Source organism: Corvus kubaryi, unplaced genomic scaffold (assembly GCF_017639235.1).
Source record: "Corvus kubaryi isolate FWS band 111438036 unplaced genomic scaffold, C.kubaryi_AGA036_p1.0 65113, whole genome shotgun sequence".
Taxonomy (NCBI): Eukaryota; Metazoa; Chordata; class Aves; order Passeriformes; family Corvidae; genus Corvus; species Corvus kubaryi.
The window spans coordinates 1-20213 of record NW_024581776.1 but is presented as its reverse complement, the minus strand read 5'-3'; the positions used below and the strand labels follow the sequence as shown (position 1 = coordinate 20213).

Below are 20213 nucleotides of genomic sequence, written 5' to 3'. Positions count from 1 at the left end.
TAGTATATCAGGGCCTTTGAGGAAATTCAAAAACTCTTTGGGACAGTAAGTAAGTGAAGAGAAGCCTTATAAGGTGGACCGTTTTTTGACTCATAAGCTTAGCCATCCAACTAATTAGCATGGAGTTTAAGTGAGAGACTTAAATTGCAGAGAAGATATTCCCCATGTTGTAATTAGATAGGAAACTCCCTTATGGAATTCAGAAATTCTAAGACAGGTGATTTAAAGATTATTTTGTACCATATAGATTCACAAAACAATTTAATGTAATTTATAGTGGTTTTTAGGGCGTGGTTTGAACAGTAGTAAGGTTCTATTCATTCCTGTCTGGGAATATGGGTATGAATTACCAAATGCTGCCAGTCATCATTGATGCTCACATCTGAAACTTATGTTGCTGTGCTGGGCAATACTGCAAAGTCATAGACTCACTATGTAACATATGAGTGATTTTATACGAATATTTTATATTAATATTATGCTGTAATTGTTCTTTTACAGATCATACCTTCCATTTTTCATGGCTATACAAACCACTAGGTTCTACAATAAAGTTTGGGGTCAGTTAAAGCTGCTACCTTAACATACCTGCAAACTTTATTGTGAGTGTGGAGAATTGCCAGTAACTTCTGACCTTGACCATGATTCTGTTCAGCCTTCATTTTTCTCCTTTCTGAGCTTGATTCACTGTTTTGGCAACTTTTCAATATACTGTGCTAAACTGTAAGCATGACAGTTCAGCTTTGCGAGATCTTTCTAACAACAAAAAAACCCAAAAATCTCTCTTAAATCTCTGGTTTAGATTTCATTTTATTTGTCATCTTTTATGAACAAATTACGAAATATACTTCATTCACAAATTGGAAATATTTACAATTTCTTTACAACAAGGCATTACTGAGGTTTTGATTTATGGCATTCTTAGAGCATTCTGTCTTTCAAAACAAAGACATTGGTGTTGTTTTCAGCACACTGTTCATTACACTCTGGATGTGAAATAGGAGCTTTTTGGAAGAGGAGTTTGCACTCTCTTTTGATATGATCTACTGAGAAAACTGAGGCAGGATGCATTCAAAATGTGAGGAGAGGGACTGTGCAGATGTGTTGCTGTACCATGCCATGATCTGAAGCCATTGTATTACACCAGATGCTGCTAAGTGAAGAGGAGAAAAAGATTCCCCTGAGCCATTCTTCCTCTGCCTTCTCTTTTGAGTGGTCTAAACGCAGTTCAGTTTAATTTTTTTCTGATTTTCGAGTCTTCATGAGAATAAGAGTCTTGAGAAGTCTATTTCAAATACTATCACAATTCAGAAAGATTATTCAGACAAAAAACTGAGAGTAGCCAGGAAGTGAATAAATATTGTATATCCGCAAAATGTTTAGGAGACAAATTTTGAACATGGTTCTAAAAGGGAATTGCAACTGTGCTGGTCTGCAGTTGTGACATTTGAGCCATAAAAGCTAAGATAGTTTCATTTTTTAATTTCTTGGAGTCTATTTTTTTTCCTGAAGAAAATTCTAAAACCACTTCCTTCCATGGAACTTTTAAAAATTTCTTAATATACACCTCCATTATAAATCAGATGTGGGCCACCATTGCTTAGGTTGTCTGTCATTTCCTAGAACAAGAATAGAAAACATTAATTAAAATTAGAATTACTGTAAGGTGTTCAAAATTCAGTTATCTAAGGTTGTGATGAAATTTGAACAAACTCTGAATTTCAAACATTCAGAAACACTTTACATTTTTATTTAGCTTAATAAATCTCATGATAAAAAAAAATTAGATTTCTTCCTACATAAATTAAGTACATTTGAAAGCTGATAGACTCATTGATAGTGATTGAGTTGGACATTACACTCAGACCACACATACAGCATTGATGGCATCTGTACAAGTTTGTGATGTTGTCCTTTGAATCGCATCAACTCAAGCTTGTGTGCTGATCTACAAAAGAACGAAATGGTGAAGTCTCTGTTGCCATTCAAACCTCTATCTGTGCTGACATGCTACAAACAGATGCCATTCAATGCTTGCTGAAATAGACATTTGGGAAGTAGATCTACATCCAAACAGGATCTAAGGTTTTTAACTGTTTGTTTTCCCTTGGGATGGGACTGATTTTAGTTTTCCCTTAATATGCCAGTCTACACTTTTTAGCAGTTTGGGGATTGCTTCTCCAGTGGCAGGTGAGTCACCCCAGAGTAAGCTGACCGGCTCATGAGTCAGAATCATAAAGCACCTAAACCAAGATTTGTTCGGAGATAGATTTTCTAATTCTCAAATTGAAATCCAAACAATACCCCCTTAGCAGCTGTCTAAGCATAGACATGGCTACATTAATTAAACAGTTCCCTGATCTTCAAGGCTGCAAAGCCACACTGAGTTTATGGTCAGAACTAACTTATTCTGAGCAGTCCCAGGCCTGTGTCATACCTAATTGAATCTGGATGCAGAAATAAGTGATCTGCTGCTTATGTCCAATGACAAGAGAACATTCAGCTATGGCAAGAGGAATGGGTACAGGTAAAAATGCAGCTTGGGGTATTTCTAAAATTCTGGTAGATGAGGTGGAGGTGCCAGTGTTGGACTAGTTCTAAAATAGTTGCATGATGACCAGAGGCTCTTCTCTGCATGGAAAGATTAAATTCATCTCTTCTTCCTCCTAGGTACACTTGGAGAAAATGTGGAATAAAAGGGATTTGTTTGTCTCCCTTCCTGCAGAAGCTTCTGTAAAAAAAGTGAAGCAAGATTCATTGGGCTAGACAGAGAGAGAGAGAAAAAGACAGAAAGAAAGAGCCCGACTCCATAGCATAGTAGCTGAGATTCATGGTAAAGAGAAGAAAATTATACAACCTGGTCTTTATTACTAGTCTTACTCTGTCTCTCTCTTATTTTAATCCACAATATTTGGCAAGCAGAGACCAGAACTCAGAGTAACATAAAGTTAAAAAGCACTGATGCCTCCTTTCTCAGGTGTTCCCAGCTACATTCTAAAGTAAATCAAGGACTTAATCATTCCCTCCACAGTTTTTGAAAGAAGGGACGTTATATTCTTCTCTACAGTGTAAGCTTAGGGTCATCAAACCAAGTAGCCTTGCCAATTAATACTCCTGAATCAAGCATAAGCTTCAGAGAAAATCAGGCGTGAAACTAATTTTGAGTATTTTCTACCACCCAGGTCTCCATTTGTAGATGATGGTGTTGGATGTTTTGGTATTATGCCTTAATTCTTCTTACAGATTGAAGAGGAACATGCATGCCTAACACTGGACTACGGATCCCAGTTTGGGGTTGTCTGTTCTGAAACAAGGCACTGTAATATCCTTATTTGTGGGTGCCTAAAGCCTTTTTTGGATCTACACTGAAGATACATGTCAGCTGGGAAAGGGACCAAGAATACCAAAGCCATTTAATAGCAGCTATCAGTCAACCATATTTTGATAGTAATGATCTGTCAGAAGGCTACTCATGAGTTTCCTTTTGTCAGCTTCATCACTTGAATCATCCGCAGACATCAGCTATTAAAATATCATCATAATTTCAGAAATATATCAAAACCCATTTATTTTCCCCAATATTTCTATTTTAAAAAAATAATTAAAAAAAAAAGTTGCTGAATTCAAGGAATGAAGGAGCACAGAGATTAGAAGCAGAGTGAATCAATGGTGGCTACATCCAAATAAGAGTATTTGGATGCCTATAACTAGGGTGATTATTTTAAATACTCAACTTACTTCCAGATTGCAGCATTCACCACGTAGAGTTATGTCACTACCTGGAAGCACCATTCCTGCCTCAGAGTGACATCACAGCATCAGCCAACTTTGATTAGCTGAAACTATGACTTCCTCGTAGAGGTGGCCCTTCCTGAAGTGACATAACAACATGGTAGCTCCCTAGTGTTCAGCGTACCTTGGAGGTAACTCTGGTGTCGGGGGAATCACCGGACAGCTGGGCAGGTCGGTTATTTCAATACCCCTCAATCTCTAATATAAATATAACAATTATACAATAAATATAGCACAAACAAATGCACATGCAGTACATGTCTATATTACTGTATATCAGTATAAATATACAATATAGTCTTATATATAAAACACTTTCAAGCTATTTTCTAAATTAGGGTCTAATTTAATATAAGTTTTAAGTAGACTTCATTATTTTTAGGGGCATGCTGTGAGCTAGTGTACTCAGCCCTGCCATCAGCAGGCACTCTATGGGTCTAAGAAGTCCCGAGTGAGGCCAAGTGTACGTGGATACTTGACCCTACAGCAGACACGTGGGAAGTCTGCCATCGGTGGGGCACATCCCACATCCACTGAGCGTGTGCAATAGGGTAGCTCTGCACATGCATCATAGCCCAAGATACGTGGACACCTGGCAGTCCTTGCTGCTCAGTGTCAAAAAGCTCAGTAGGTCAACAGGCCAGGAAGGTAGGCAATGAACTACTGCTACACATGGTCATCTTCACCCCAAACTGATTGGGTTGGCAGGTTTTTTTTTATTTTGAAAGGTTTTTCTTTCCAAGCCATTTCTTCTTCCTTTCCCTCTCTTCTTTTCTCCCATCTTTGTCCTTGTTGAGGCAAGAATCTCTCTGAAAGCCAAGACCTAGCCTTCCATCAGCAAGACCATCATACTTGCCTAATAGCTCATCAGAATTCTTCTTCATTTTAAAATGAGATGGAGAAATGTATCTCTTCTGTTGATTTTATCACCCTGCTTTATGTTGCTGTTGTAACCTCTACTATTGAACTTTTTAAAACATGTTTAAATCATCATCTTTTTAAAATGTTTCAAACATCCTCTTTTTAAAACATGTTTCAAACATCTAAGATTAATTCAGTGTATTTTTCTACTTGGAGTCTCATCTCAGTTAAGAAACCAAAGAATAGTGACGAGTCATTTTAACTGCTATATCATATTTTGTCATGGAATCTGAAAACAATTCTACAGTCTGAGCAAATTAATCCTTGCTCTGCTCTTCAGAGGTTTCAGTAGACAACAGACTCTTGAACTTAACAGTCATGAAAACTTGCATGTGAAGGTTTAGGTGGACAGTCCACTTGACTTCTGTTCTTTTTTCTGCTCATTTCTCAAATGAAAGGCATTGGATAGATACTGAGTCCAAATGCAAAGCACAGGGTTACAGCGAACACTTAACTCCTCAAATATTATTCAGATGGTTAAGTCAAGGAAGTAATCTCAAGAATTCCATTCAATCAATTGTTTTGATCCTATGTGCTCAGTTTTGGGATCTTCAGTTTCAAGCACCTAAATATGTTCCTACACACCTTGGTAGGCTTCCTGTTAATACAGAACGGAAGTAAATGCTCAGTGCTGCTGCAAATGAGACCAGTTTCATTTAGGTGTCTAAATATGCCCTTAGATGCTTAGGTTAAATCATCTAGGTTTGTGAACTGTGGCTTTTCTGTTTAAATAACCAAATTTATATGCTGAGTACTTGGGAGAGGAAGAAATTGATTAAATCCTGGAAGCATGCAATGATGTGGTTACAGAAAGCTTTCTGTGCTTTTTTTCACAGTAAAATACATGATAATCCATATTAATAAGGCTTCCAATTATTTATGAGGTGCTATATTTAGCAGCTAAGCCCCTGAATAGCTATACAATGGAATTATGTTGAAAATGGATGTACTTCATTGAAATGGATGTACTGCAAATATACAGTACCTAAAAATAGCTCCATATAATGCAACATAATAAAGCTTACACAGAATGGCAGCATTTCATTTTCCAGAAGCTCTTTCTCATATGAAACTGAAAACTGAACACATCTCTTGCCAATTGTAAACGTTAACACATACAGTAACATTTCAGGAGAAGCAGAACAAATAAGGGAGGACACACAACTCACTTTTTCTGCCATTTCATGGGAGTGATGCAATGAATGTTCCCTTTCTGAGAACATTCGCCTTTGTTCATAGCTGGCTAGCCGACAAGTGAGCCATGAAGAAAGGGTGCAACCACCAATTCCAATGCATGCAAGAGACATGGAGGCAAGATGCAAAGAATAGAGAGCAGATGACTTCTTTGTCAGAGCACGAAGAAATTGAAAATTTAGGATTCCTCCTATTAGTCCACAGATGCAACAGGCAGAAAAAAGTATCATCTGTCAGGAGAGACAAGAGAGGTTATGTCACAGTGATATTTTTCAGAGATGGATTCATGCTTATAAAATATGAGACTAACCATTGTTCAATTCTTTGATAGCATCATTGACTGCAAAACACTGCACAGACACTTATTTAACTCTCTTATCTCCCACATTGCTCCCAGGGAATACATTACCTTCTGGTATACAAGAGTTAAGATTGATGTTGCATGTAAGGACAAGTTGGGTAAAATGAGTAGGTAAAGCTAAAACCTATTCAATGGAAGGACTGCTAGGACACAAATGTGATTTCCAGCTGTTCATGCAGAACAGTAACATGACAGAATGTGTCGTAATTTTCTATTGTGCAGTTTATCACTCCTGCCTCAGGAGTGAATGCCTCATGTATTTGTAGTGAATCTCTCTTGCTTTGTGTGCCATCTGACTCTGCCTCCTGCTCAATTATAATTTATTCAGTCAGACAGCAGATTGGAGGTTTTCTGCAGCTTTTGCGGGGTTTTTGAAAGTGTTCAAGGTGAATGTGCTGGTCAAAGAAGCAAAAGAAACAACAAAGAAATCTGTGATGCTGCTTTGCAGAAGGTCAGTTAGGTGACTATATGGTTGGTTGGTTTGCTTGATTTTAACTTGACTAAAATGTTCCTGGGAATTTTAGAAGGCTGTGAAACAGGCTGAAATCAATGAGAAATATTTAAGGACCTCCTATTGCTTTTAACTGCAAAGATGTTATGCTGGTTCAGGATGTTGCTTTAATCACAAATGACTCAGAAGCAAAAGACCTTATTATGGGGACAGTACTAAATGATTGTCTTATTCACTTCCCTTGATACTGCTGCCCTGTCAGATGATGATCTAGATGGGCTTTTGATGTTTCTCGATACAGCCTTGTATATGTACTTATCTACTCTGGTGGCAAAAACTTATAGAGTCTTACAGACTACTTCTGTACACAACTGGGATGAGAATTTCATCAGGAATGTTGCACTGAGGATGTATATTGCAGTCCACTGGCAAGTGACTATTCCATGAGACCTCCGGAACAGATGGCTTTTAGAAACTGGTTATGGTACACATTGTAAGAAATGGAACTGTCATTTTAACAGGGTTTAGAAAAACTCATTGATATTAAAAAGTAATCAGAGAGAACTCTTGGTTCCCATCACACTTATACTGGTTTTATGTGACTTCCATCTGTATGTGGCAGAATAATCAAGCTGACGGCAAATTAGGGCTAGCATTATCACTTACAATAGGATCATGTCTTTAACGCAAAGTTCTGCTGTGACTTGTTGAGTAATAACACCATTTTTCTACAGTCAGAAAATGACTGTATCCAAAGAGACATCTTCCATCATTTTAAAACTTACTTACATGTGTTTCAGATTGCCAAACAAACTTATTAAAACACTTAACAGCTATGATATCTAGAAACAAACTTGGTCAGCAGCCTTATTGAGATGGCAGCCCAGTGTTGTGTTTTTGAAGGAGAGAAGATACATTCCAGTGACATTACTGAGAAGCATTTATTGACTTGGCATAAATCTATGTGAAGTGGTTTCCCATCAAAGTTTATCCAGACACGGATAAATAGGGATGTATGGCTTAAATAGCATGACCTTCTTGGGCCATTTCAGAACTGCCTTGTTTTTATGATTATTCCAAAGTGCTGATTTCTTTTTCTGGATTGCTGACTCGCAATTTTTCTAATTGTTTATCAAAAACACTTGGATACAGAAAGCCCCCAGTAAAGAGTTCAAATTAGATAAATAAGCCTTTCAAATACTTTATGTTATAGATGCAGTGGAAAAACTTACAACAAGTCCAGATTTTTTTTTGGCGCACAATATTCCACATATGCCACAAAGCAAGAACTGCAAAAAACAAAAAAAACAAACAATTACTTCATCATTTAAGGTATGAAGTTCAAATCCCACTGTGTTGCCGTGGTGGTGACCACAGTTTAGGCAATGGTTACATTTGTCAGCATTTTTGCCACAAACCTTATGTTTCAGGAGGTTATAACTCAACCATAAACACTCTTATCTGATAAGAAACTGGAATGAGAAGTCAGAGTGACCATGATAACTCATGAGAAAAGAAAGAAAATCCGAATTTTAAGCTGCTTAGGTAAACAAGGTGGAAAAAAATCCCCCGTGTTGCAAGGATAAAAATGCCTTTTTACTGTTTTTCTCTCAGAAAAGTTTAGCAAGGTACTAGTCAGTGATCCAAATCATCTACTTCTAAGCATAACATAGGGACTTAATGCCCTGATCCTACCATCTGAGCCACTGAAGAATTACATATGGATCTTTTTCTTCAGGACAGTGGAACTCTGGGCAAGAATGTAATTCAGTCATGTCTGTGGGTGCAGGTGTAAATACGAGTACATCTGTTGGTGTGCCTACTCTGGGCATGCAGAAAGATCTGTTTCAAACTCTTGATAGATGAATTTGCAAGAGATAGCGTGAAGGTATCTATACTTTTTTTTAAGTCATTCCATCACACAAACTGATCTGCCAATTGCAGCATCAAGCATCAGGCAAAAATTAATTAACAAAACCGGACAAAAACGCCTACCAGCTGATAAAAATAGATGGTAATGCTTAATAGTGACCTCTGTCAAAGACCAGTGATGTCCTCTGATGTCTTTTTCCTCCTACAGAAAAGTTTAACGAGGAAAACAATGAATAGTCCCCAAGGAAGCAGTCATGGTAGGAACTACAGTAGTTGTATGAAAGCAATAAGTCCTTCTCCAGGTGTTAGCAATACTGTCAAAAGATTTCCTTGATACCTCATAAACTCCTTTGTTAAGAAATCTGTGCTATTTATTTCAATAAAACAAACCCTACATCCCTATTGGGAAGTAATTTTATAGTTTTAAAACTGGATTTTTCCACATCCTTTTTCCTTTGAGATGGTATTTCTAGCAAAAGGCTCTGCTTGACCCTGATTTGGAATTAAATCACAAAACAGACCTGGCTGTTACAGAAGAAATTAAAAAAACCCAAACAAACGAAAAAACTGAGAGTTTCTATACAGCATTCAGGGTCTGTGTAATATATTGCAGGTACTTGTTATTCACACTCTAAAACTTTGGAACTTCACTATTTCAGTTGAGGAGTTGCTTTAACTCATAGTTTATCTCCCTCTAACTAAAGCAGTTCATGTGTATAAATATAAACCTTGAGGTATCCTTCTACTCTGAGTTAGACCCATGAAATCAGTTCCCATAATGAATGTGGATAAATTTTGTATATTATTTACCTTCACACTAAGCATGGGATGTGAATTTAATACTGCTCTGATTATGGAGAGGGCTGGGTCATGTAGACCATGGTGCTGAATGGCTCAGGACATACCAGAACACACAACTGGTAATTGCTACTAGAACCCACTGACTGAAATAACAATAAAACAAAACAAATCACCAGGGGCAATGCTCCCTCTGCACCTTTCCCACACACAAAGAAGATTTCAGCTCATCACCTCTGCTTTATAAGTGTTCACTCAGACTTTCTGTGAAGTTTTGGGGTTTCATTCCCAGTCCTGCCATTGCAGATTGCCTTCAACTGAAGGCATGCTTCAGATTTTCACATGTAGTGTTTTGTATTCCTCAAAATGCAGAAACCGCAAATGAAATTTGTTGAAGACATCTTTGTAATTAAGTTCTATTCAGTCAGACTTGATAAACTGGATTAATAATATATTTTCTCTCTGTAGTGATTGAATAGGATTGAAAGGAAATTTTTGTATATAGAAAAATTAATTAGTGTTGGAAGATACCATCATAGATAGTTTTAACTTGTTAACTAGTTTAAAAAACTGTGGGTTTGATAATTTACCTTCAAAGCTGAAAGAGTATGAAAGAGGTCACCCATTTTTTCAGGAATGCTTTAATTCTGCTCCAGTTTGAGTCAATGAAGCTAATCTATGAGCCCTAAGGTACCACCTTCTCAAAACAAGGGGTGACTATTCCATTTAAAGTATCTGACTACCTGGAGTAAAGATCTGGATGCAGTAGTTAAATGCACATTAAGTTTGCTAATGATATCCATTAGGATATACTATACTAGGAGATATTGTGGGCTCTGTTAAGTGTAGAGAGGCCTTACAGAGAGATGTGAATAGACCTGAGAGCTGGGCAATCACCAACCACATGAAATTTAACAAGAGCAAGTGCCGTATTCTGCACGTAGGACAGCATAATCCTGGTTATACATAAGTATTGGGGATCAAGACATTGGAAAGCAGCCATATGGAAAGTGATCTGGGGTCTGGCTTGATGCCAAGCTGAATGTGAATCAACAGTACCCTAGCAGCAAAAAAGGCCAGCCATGTCGTGGGGTACATCAAGAACAGCATCACCAGCTGGTCGAGGGAAGTGATTGTCCTGCTCTATTCTGCTCTGGTGCAGCCCCATGATGATGCAACCCACATGCAACCCTGTGTGCTGGGTTGGAGGCCTCAGTATAAGAAAAGCATGAAACTATTGGAATTTGTCCAGAGGAGGATGACCAAGATGGTGAAAGGCCTCAAGGGCAAGACTTACAAGGAGCAGCTGAGGTCACTTGGTTTGTTCTGCTTGAAGAAGAGAAGGCTGAGGGGTGACCTCCACACAGTCTACAGTCCTCAAGGGAGGCAGTGGAGGGAGAGGTGCTGATCTCCTCTCTTTGATGATCAATGATAGGGCACAAGGAAATGGAGTGAAGTTTCATCAGAAAGAGGTTCTTTGCTGATAGGGTGGTCAGTCACTGGAATGGGCTCCCCAGGAAAGGGATCATGGCACCAAGTCTGTCAGAGGTCAAGGAGCACTCGTGGATGCTGCTCTTAGTCGTAAGGTTTAGTGTTAGGTAGTCCGGCAAGGAGCATGGAGTTGGACTTGGCAATCTTTATGCGTCCCTTCCAACTTGAAAAATTCTATGATTTTATGATAATATTGTATTGTGACATGTATACTCTGTATGTATTGTCTCTCTTTACATCTACAGTATTTATACATATAGGCAAGGAATAACATATTCCATAGTTAAAGAACTAAAAGAGTTCTTTGTATTCTGACTCAGAGGAATTGGATATTCATGCTTCCTCCACATTCTTCTGTTTAATCTTGAGGTCATGCTGAAGTTTTATAATCTGTATGGCTATGAGATAAACAAGTTGTGAAACCGAATGCACTCAAGTGCCTGAATATGTTAAAAACCTTGGAAGAAAAGCATTCGGGCAGTAGCAAAGGATTAATGTTATGTAGGTTGAGGGTTTTTTTATATGACAATGTATTGCATTAATAGAGAAAAGGCTTGCCCAAAACCCAGTATAGTTATTTATTTATGTCAGCAAGCATTTTGCAATTAAAACCAATGGATGACTTTGAGCCACAGGGTCAGGCAATTATACCTCATGCAAAGCTTTGAATATTATGAACCAAGTTTACCACTTTCTTCTAAGGCTGATTCACTGGAAACAGTGGAAACCTGCTGTATGAAGCGAGTATTAGTAATACTTGTGGCTCAGGAACACTGCTCATGTAGTTTCTTTAGCTAAGCTTCTCAATGTGGAGACTTCTAGATTTCAGTGGGACATTATGTGGTTAACTCTGTTCTCTGCTTTTTGATAGCATAGAGACGATTTTTTTCTTTTTTTGGTGGTGCTATAGGAATTTCCTGTAGAATTTTTGATGTCTCAGTGTTGTGATCAGCAGTAGTGAAAACTGGATGGGAAAAGCTACACTAGCTCTTTGTACCAGAAAAAGGATGCAGTAAAAATGAGATTGAAAGTGTCTTTAACTTAGAATCTTCTATTTTATAGTACTGCCAACTGGAATACAGCCATCAGAGGCTCTGTTGTCTTGACACTCTCTCTGTTCTTGGCTATCCTGAAAGACTTCATGTCAATATGTCAGAACAGTAAAACTTGGTTTGTAAATGTTGAGCTACTCTGGACTACAGTTTACCCTTGACTAACTAATGCTGTCATGGTGAGGACTTGCTCCTTTCTACTTGATCATTGATTATCCTTACCAATTTTTTCTAACCAATCTCATGGACTCTTTAAATACAGTTATATTTTCTAACCATGTCAGTCTTGAGGTAGGTTAGACAAAGAGACTTCTACTGAGAACACAGTAAATCAGGAGTGGAAAAGGAATATATTACTGAAGATAAGCTCCTTGTAAAGAATGGTCAGTTGTTGAAGTGTTCACAGCTCATGCAGAGAATAAGGCTAAAACATTTCAGTAAGGATAAGCTAAGCTAATAAGCCCTACAAAATGCCCTGGAAGCCAGAGAGGGAATTTCAGCTGGAACTTTTTTAAACAGATGTCTCATAGTTGGGCTTCCATTTTAATTATGATTCATAAGAAAAAAAAAAAAATAAAATGTTAAAAGACCCAAAGATTCACTTAAAAACCTACAAGATCAACAATTACACTCAGTCCCTATTGATTATAGGGTTACTTTTGGTTGCAGACTTATTCACACCTCCTATACATACATGATGCTTTGTGTCAAGACTAGCAGAGAAGTCATGTATAGAAACTGTTGGCACAAGTCCAGAGCAGGGCCAAAAAGTTGTTAAGAGGGCAGGAGCACCTCCCCTAAGAAGGCAGGCAGAGCAAGTTTGGGCTGTTCTGCCTGAAGAAGAGAAGGTTCAGAGATTCACAGATTGACAGAATATTCTGAGTTGGAAGGGACCCACAAGGATCATTGGGTTTGCATGGAGACCTCATAGCAACCTTGCAGTATCTGGGAGACTTCATCAGGAACTGTAGTTATAGGACAAGGAGTAATGAGGTAACTGGAAGAGGGGAAATTTAGACTAGATGTTAGGAAGAGATTCATTACTGCGAGGGTGATGAGGCACTGGAACAGGTTGCCCAGAGAGGCTTTGGATGACCCAACCATCGCAATGTTCAAGGCCAGGTTATACAAGGCCTTAAGCAACCAGGTCTAGTAGTAGGAGGGATCCCTGCCTATAGCAGGGACAGTTGGGACTAGATGATCTTTAAGGTCCCTTCCAAGCCTTAAGCAACCAGGTCTAGTAGGAGGTGTCCCTGCCTATGGCAGAAACAGTTGAAACTAGATGATCTTTAAAGTCCCTTCCAACCCTTACTGTATGATTCTGTGATTCTATGAGTTTATGAGACTGTATCATCAAGTAATAGACAGGGGCATAACCCCTCTTGGGTGAATGGTAAAAAATCCAAAGAAAGATACTACAAAAGCACAAAAGCTACTTAGAAACCAAGTGCCTCAATCCCACTTTCAGCAATGATTCACCATGGACCCACCAAAGTCAGAGTCGCTCTGACAGCACCAGTGTGATTGCAAGGTGATGTAGTAGTGTCTGTTTGTCTGTGGAGGTTTTGCCATTCACACTGCAGCGGTACCTGCTAATGTTCTATATGCATATTGGAAAACCTCTCCTTTTGTCTGTTGAACTTTGAACAAAAACCCCAAAGACCTCCCAGAAAAGTGGAATGTTTATTTTGAGACTGCTTTAATTTACTTTATATTGAATATTGCCTTGAAACAAAACCTCAGATCAAAAACCCCATAAATTTTGGTACGAAGGCCAAAATCTCAATTTATATTCAAGTTCTGTGGTTTGGATCCATCCCTATTTCATATTTTCTGTAACAAAAGACTTGGCTTCTTTCACTTTCTTCTGGAAAATGGGTACTTTCTCCCTGGTAGTCTGAAAAAAAGATTCAGTTTTAGTTAATCTGCAGGAAGCCAAAGATTTGTTTCTTTCCACCATGCAGAAGAAAAGGAGCTATTTTTATTTTATATCTTGAAGCTAAGAAACCTTTCTGTCTTATGTTTTGAAAAGGCAAAAGCAATGGTGAGTGTAATTCCCTTGAAAAAATGAAAATGGCACATAGAAAAATTTCCTGGACACAGGGTGAACAAAATAGTAGAGAAAACCTGTTGAATATAAGGACACCTTGATCCCTAGTCATTGTTCATGACAAAAAAGACAGCTAAACTGTATACACTCTATGGAAAGTCCTCCACCATTCCGGGTCATCCATATGTATCTCATGAAACAGAGGAAGGGAAGGTATTCCAAAATGGAATATAACACAGTGAAAATGCATCATATCTATTCAATGTATCATACCTATTCAAGTGACACTCTACTTGGAAGACTAAACCATCAAGACAGAATTAACAGGTTCCCTTTTATCTACCCTTGTCAGGTAGTAAACTAGAAAAATCTGTGTTTTACACTAAAGCTGCATAACCATGTGACTTCCAGGAGAAAAATCAGGAATTTGAATTTAATAATGTAAAGAAAGAAAGATTCTATTTAATAATGTTGTTTCAACTCCATCCAAGTGAGAAAAAAGCTGAAATCCCTAATGGATGAACTAAGCAGAAGAGATATCTCTAATTGTAATCCTTCTCCTAAGCAGTATTTCAGAACAAGGATTAAATTTTCTTAGCGCAGGCATAAAGGGCACAGAATCTACTCATGAAAACAAAGACATCAAACTAAATAAAAATTACAACAGGCCAGAAAATCAAGCTTAGGTACTAGGTTTGCCCATTACCTCCACAGAGAAACACAATAATCTTTGCAAAAGGGGGATGGAAACTTCTAATGACGTCCCATGCAAGTGGTTGTGGGGACAGGAATGTCTAGCTGGCAGAAAGTCATCCAGACACAGAACAAGAAGCAACAGCATTTCTACAACCCAACCTTGTGTTCCACCAAATCTGTCATGCTGAGAGGGGAGGCTCTGTTATAACTGAGGCATGGTGTTAAAGCATGTCTAATCTGAGCCAATACCTTGTCTGGCAGTGTGCTATTGGGTCTTATCAGATCAGGTGCTGCTACACTTCCCACTGATTCAAGCCATATGCCAGCAGTTAAAACTCCATCCCAGTCCCTGTGATTAGTGTTTCCACTCGTCTTGTTACAGACCTGCAGAGACGCTTTAAAAATGGGAATTGGTTTTTAGAAACAATCAAGGAAATTTAGAAGTGTGTTTCTAAATCTGAATCTGAAAGTTTACCTAATGTCCATGATTCGAAAAACCTCCACCCATCTCTAAAAACACTTAAATTCTCAGCACAAAATAATAATATTTACTTTTTGTTTGTTTAGAGACTATCAGAATAACAAATAAGAATAGTGCTTTCTGTTTGTTTTCTACCAAGTATTTGGTTTCGAGTGTGACTGGTTACATCTCAAAAAAGTAATAAATGAAAGATTATTCCCTGCAGGTGAACTAAAGTCTTATTGTAGTAAAACATTTAAGCATATGCTTAAGTCAGTCTCTATTCAACAGAACCTCTAAATACAACCCAGGAACTAGATGGACCATCTTCCAGGTTGGTTTGTGCCTCTGGAGTCTCTGAATGACAAAGAAAACCTACTGAAAGACTTTAGCTCAATTCAGTGAATTGTCCTGGCTCCATGCAAGGCAAGGAGCTTCCACCCTTGGCATGTCCTTCCCCATCTATAGGTACAGAACTCTTTCCAGCTTCCACTGAGCTCACTGAAAGTCCTGTGATTAATTTCATCATGAGTGAGAGCCAGACAGAAATACGGTCAGTTTGATGAAAATGCAATGCATATGTTAAAATAAAGTAGGATCACATCTGCATTTTGTCTGCATGCTAAACAATAATGTGATTTTTTTAGTGCTGTTTTGAAAAAAAAAAAATAGTTTGACTGTTCTTTCCAAAGGAAACTTGGCAACAGTAAAATCTAGATGCAAAATTTAGTGGTTTAAAATTTCAGGCCACCAACATTGATTTAACAGTATAAAAAGGTTTTCTTGCTCTGAGAAAGTCCATACAGACTGACATTTGTTCTTTTCCTTCAAATTTTGGATAAAAAATTAAAGTAATTTAAATCAAATATTTCAAGTGCCAACTAGGAACAAATTTCTGTAGCCAAATGCAGATTTTTAATGAGCAAGCAGACTTCCACTGTGATAAGATCCCAAATCATGGAAACAATAATTCTGCCTCTATCTACAGACAAGCAAACAGACCACCATACAGAAAGTGCATATCTCTCAAGTAAATTCAGATATTTGCCTTTATAAGGGAGAAAATGATTACTCTTGAGGGGTATAGCCATAAGTGAATCATCAGGTATCTCTCCTGCATATGAAGATAGATGACATATTTGTCTAAAGATGTGGGTTTTGTCTCTCATTCTCTCTCTCTGTGAGGGAGACTCATTTACAACAAGGATTTATTCACCACTGCAAAATAAATGAGGATTAGACCCATACACACGTATGTGTGTGTGTGAACATCTATTCACTACTCATAGTGATGGTGATGAAACCACTATGCTCTAAATATAGATGGGGAAGTATGTGACCATTAAAAAAAATATCTGTGAATACTTTTTGGTTGACTACCAACTGATTTTTTTTTTTTTTGTTTGTGCAAAAGCCTCTGCTATGGATGCTGTCATTCTTACTATGTTATTGTTAGTGGTTCAGCATTCTCATTGGTTGAATTATTTCTATAGTATGTCATATAACTGAACTGGAATGGTGGATTTCAGAAATATCCCTCCGTTCTGGGAAACAAGGAAATCTGGGAGACACTGATTATAGCCTGTAGAATAGTTTATCCCAAAACAAACGTAACAAACAGAAAGAAAATTCAGAAATCAACAACGTGTGCACTTTAGAGTATTTGGGACTGTTTTTATTGTGGGTTTGATTTTGGTTTTGGGATTTTTTTGCAATTTAACAGCCATGGCCTATTTTAAAAAGAACAGATTGGTGATGATGTAAACTGGTTAGTTGTCTCCACATGCTCCAGATAATTTGAGAAGACGGTTACACCTTCAGTTGTTTTCTTTTGGCTACTTTTTAAACAATTTGTACTACCTTAATCCAATTCAACTCCAATGAGAACAACAGATTTGAAACTTTTTTTCCCCATTTTTATGCATTTTTTGATACAGACATTGCCTAGGCTTTCGATTTCTTCATTCTGGTGCACTCTACTTTCCCTGGCTTGCTTATACATAATGCATGGCATGCAATGATCAGGGTACTTCAGCCCATGCTTAACTTCACTTGTGTCCATAACCCTGTGGATGGAATCCACATGGTTAAAACTAGGTATGTTAGTAAATCATCTGTCTGAATGGAGGCAGTGAACAATAAGAAAACCTCTTTTAATAGAAAAGCTAATGTTTGTCAAATGCAAAGCATCATAGGGAGGCAAGCATAGAAGATAGAATGTGCAGGATTTTTAAGATGCCCAAATTTTAGGAATTCAGGTTAAGGTTTCCATGGTGATGCTATCTTCATCTACTTCCTTATGAACTTCAGTCTCTGCTGAGTTCCACCCACATAAAAGGATAGAACAGGGTCAAAGGTTTTCTGTGTATTTCCAAGTAAATTGCAACAGGAGGACTGGTGCTGTTCAACTTAAGTGTTTTGTATCTTAACATGTCAAAGAATTAGTTTTTCCTTTAATGTCCCCTTCTTTTCCTTAGTGTTCACTTCTCAAAGGAAAACCCTGACTCAAGAGTGTGAATTGGAAAAAAATAACATATTTTATGCAAGACAAATCCTTTAATAGAGGCAACACGAGCTCAGTGTAAGATTCAGTGAGCAGAAAGACGGCTTATGCCACTTCTGAAGCAGGACAGTCCTGAGGATTGTCCAAATAAATCTTTGTCCAGGTGTTTAAATTTGAAACTAGTTACCCATGGCCCTAAGCATCCCTGGAGAACAGTAAATCTCTGGCTTCTTTCTTGGCCTGCCTCACCTGCTGGTCCCTTAGTCAGAAGAATGCAACCTAGCAGTTTTACCTGCTGGAGTAGTACAAAGAGAGTGGTATAATGGTGACAATTTAGACAACATATCTTCAGTCCAAGGAAAAGTAAGTCAGCGTTTAGAAACGTGTCACCCCACTCTGCACGTCACTTTGATTTCTCATTTCCTCTGCTACATGAAGCATAAGCTTCTTGCTTCCACTTTGCATTTTCTTTGAGGCCTCTCTCTGCCTATTCAACTTGCAGTTTTTTGCTCAGTTCCCAGCACTTGATGCCAGCCTCTGCTGACTCTGGTTGTGGGCATCCTTTGCCCACTTTTTACATTTGCAAACAAGTCCCTTTGGGTTACCTTCCATGCCTCTGCACTCACATATGAGAATAATTTCCTATAAACATCTGCAAAATCCCTTCATTGTCCTCTGTCTTATTCCTCTCTAAAACTCTATCTATGAACAGCTTGAAAGCAGCCAGACTGCTGGTGTGTTAATACAACCACCTGTTATACCACTCAGTTTTGGTTTGTTGTTTCTTCATACTCGCTTACCCCCTTTTATACGGTATCTGTCTCTTACTACGATTATAAGGTCCTTGGAAGCCAACATCTAATATAACAGAATCTTAATCTATGCCTAGTACAAACTCTGGGGTAACAGAAAGCATAAAAATGAATGAGGCAGTTATGCAGGAAATGTGCATCGTCATGAAATGATATCAGCTGTGATAGCATTGTCACAAAATACAATCACTGCATAAAATACTGATCTCACTGACTGATCAAAGCTCTTTGACTTCAGTGAAACCCAGGAAATTGCCCTTTGCCATTAAATCTTCAGATAGACACATGGTTTAAAGTAATTTTTTTCTTCATCAACCATGATCAGAAACCTCCCTTTTTGAAGTGATTTTGATAATATCATTACCTGTTGGCCTGGTAATATTACCTGTCTGAGCTGGTCTTCACTTTCATTTCTTGCCTACCTATTCTGCAGTGCAGAATTATATGTGTGTTTATATACTGCCAAAAATATTTATCACTGTTGTCAATAATTAATAATTATTGACAGTGCGAATATTACATGAAGCACTTTGGCTGGATGAATCTATAAATTAGAGGAGGTTATGCTGGTGAATAACCAAGAGTGTTTTGCATTTATCATATTATCTGAAACAAAGCAAACAATCCTATTAGAAATACTGCTGTAATACAAGCTGGCCAAAACCAGCTTTGGACTTCAAAAATGCCCACTCATGTTTAGACTGAAAACTCTGTATTTCCTATTCTTTGTTTCATAAACATAAACAACCATTTGGAGGAAAAATCTTCCTAGAAACATGCATATCTCAAACTGGAAAAATAAGAAACATTTTTGAGAAGTAAGAAATGCTCTGTGATATGAACGTGCTACTTCTATTAACCCATTATTTGGTTTTAATTTTTTTGTTCATTTTACAAGAAGCTCAGGGTGCCCAGATCATGAGAACATCATTCTCCTTTTCCTTCCCAATGCCTCTATTTTTCCTCCAAAAGCTCAGGACTCAGCTGGTATATCCCTGACATTAATTTAAAGCACCTTTTGACAGTCTCCTCATCACGGACAGGGTTGTTCTTTTTAAAAAGCAAAACTCACAGTCAATTTAGAGACTGTAAGCTATGGCCCGGGTTCCACGCGAAGCATCGGGCTTTGCCGAGTGTGACAAGGGGCTCAGAGAAAGTTCAATTGTTCACAGCAAGACTGAAAAACGGAAAGGAGCGAGAAAGAAGGGGTCTCCCCCCGCCCAACACACACATACATCTGTCCCCGCCGTGCCTCCCCCTCTCCCCACGACTCTGCAGACCGTACCCCAAGCACATCGGAAATGGACCCGGCGACATCGGCGCAACATGCACTCGCGGGAGGGAAGGGAAGGGAAGGGAAGAGGGGATGCCTTCGCACGGTCTGATCATCACCATAAAGAGTTAAAGAGAGAGTGAAATGGCTAACGTACACACACCCCGCTCCATACCGGAGAAGAGTCTCCCAGCTGAGGTTTATGCTCTGTGAGGACCAGGCTGAAACTGACCGCCCCCACGGCCACGCTGGACACCCCTAACCCTATCTCCAGCACGGAGAGCACCAGGAGGCTCCCGATGATCTGGCTGCTGGTGCACATCCTCCCTCGGTCATCCTTCCTTCCCGATCAGCCGGGGAAACCGCGCATCCTCCTCCTCCTCCGGCGCTCCCGCGGCCCTAAGTCGCCCCCAAACTTTTCTTCCTTCGCCGGCAGCCGGGGCGGAGCGGCGCATCCGCGGCCGGCGGGCGCTGCCGAGGGACGGCG

At 38.7% G+C, this 20213-nt stretch overlaps 1 protein-coding gene across 5 annotated transcripts; it reads right to left on the bottom strand.

The window, feature by feature from the left end:
- Positions 1–1506: 1506 nt before the first annotated feature.
- LOC121673032 (transmembrane protein 196) lies at positions 1507–20213 on the bottom strand. Of its 5 annotated transcripts, none has more exons than XM_042046052.1 (5): positions 19902–20213; positions 7952–8008; positions 5883–6137; positions 3917–3990; positions 1507–1619 (listed from the first exon to the last, which is right to left on the bottom strand). In XM_042046052.1, exons 1-5 carry the CDS (start codon positions 20046–20048, stop codon positions 1613–1615), a joined length of 540 nt encoding a protein of 179 aa, XP_041901986.1. In that variant the 5' UTR covers positions 20049–20213; the 3' UTR covers positions 1507–1612. The 5 variants fall into 5 exon arrangements, with proteins under 5 accessions (XP_041901986.1, XP_041901983.1, XP_041901984.1 ...); XM_042046049.1 differs by having other exon boundaries at positions 19884–20207; XM_042046050.1 differs by having other exon boundaries at positions 19890–20207.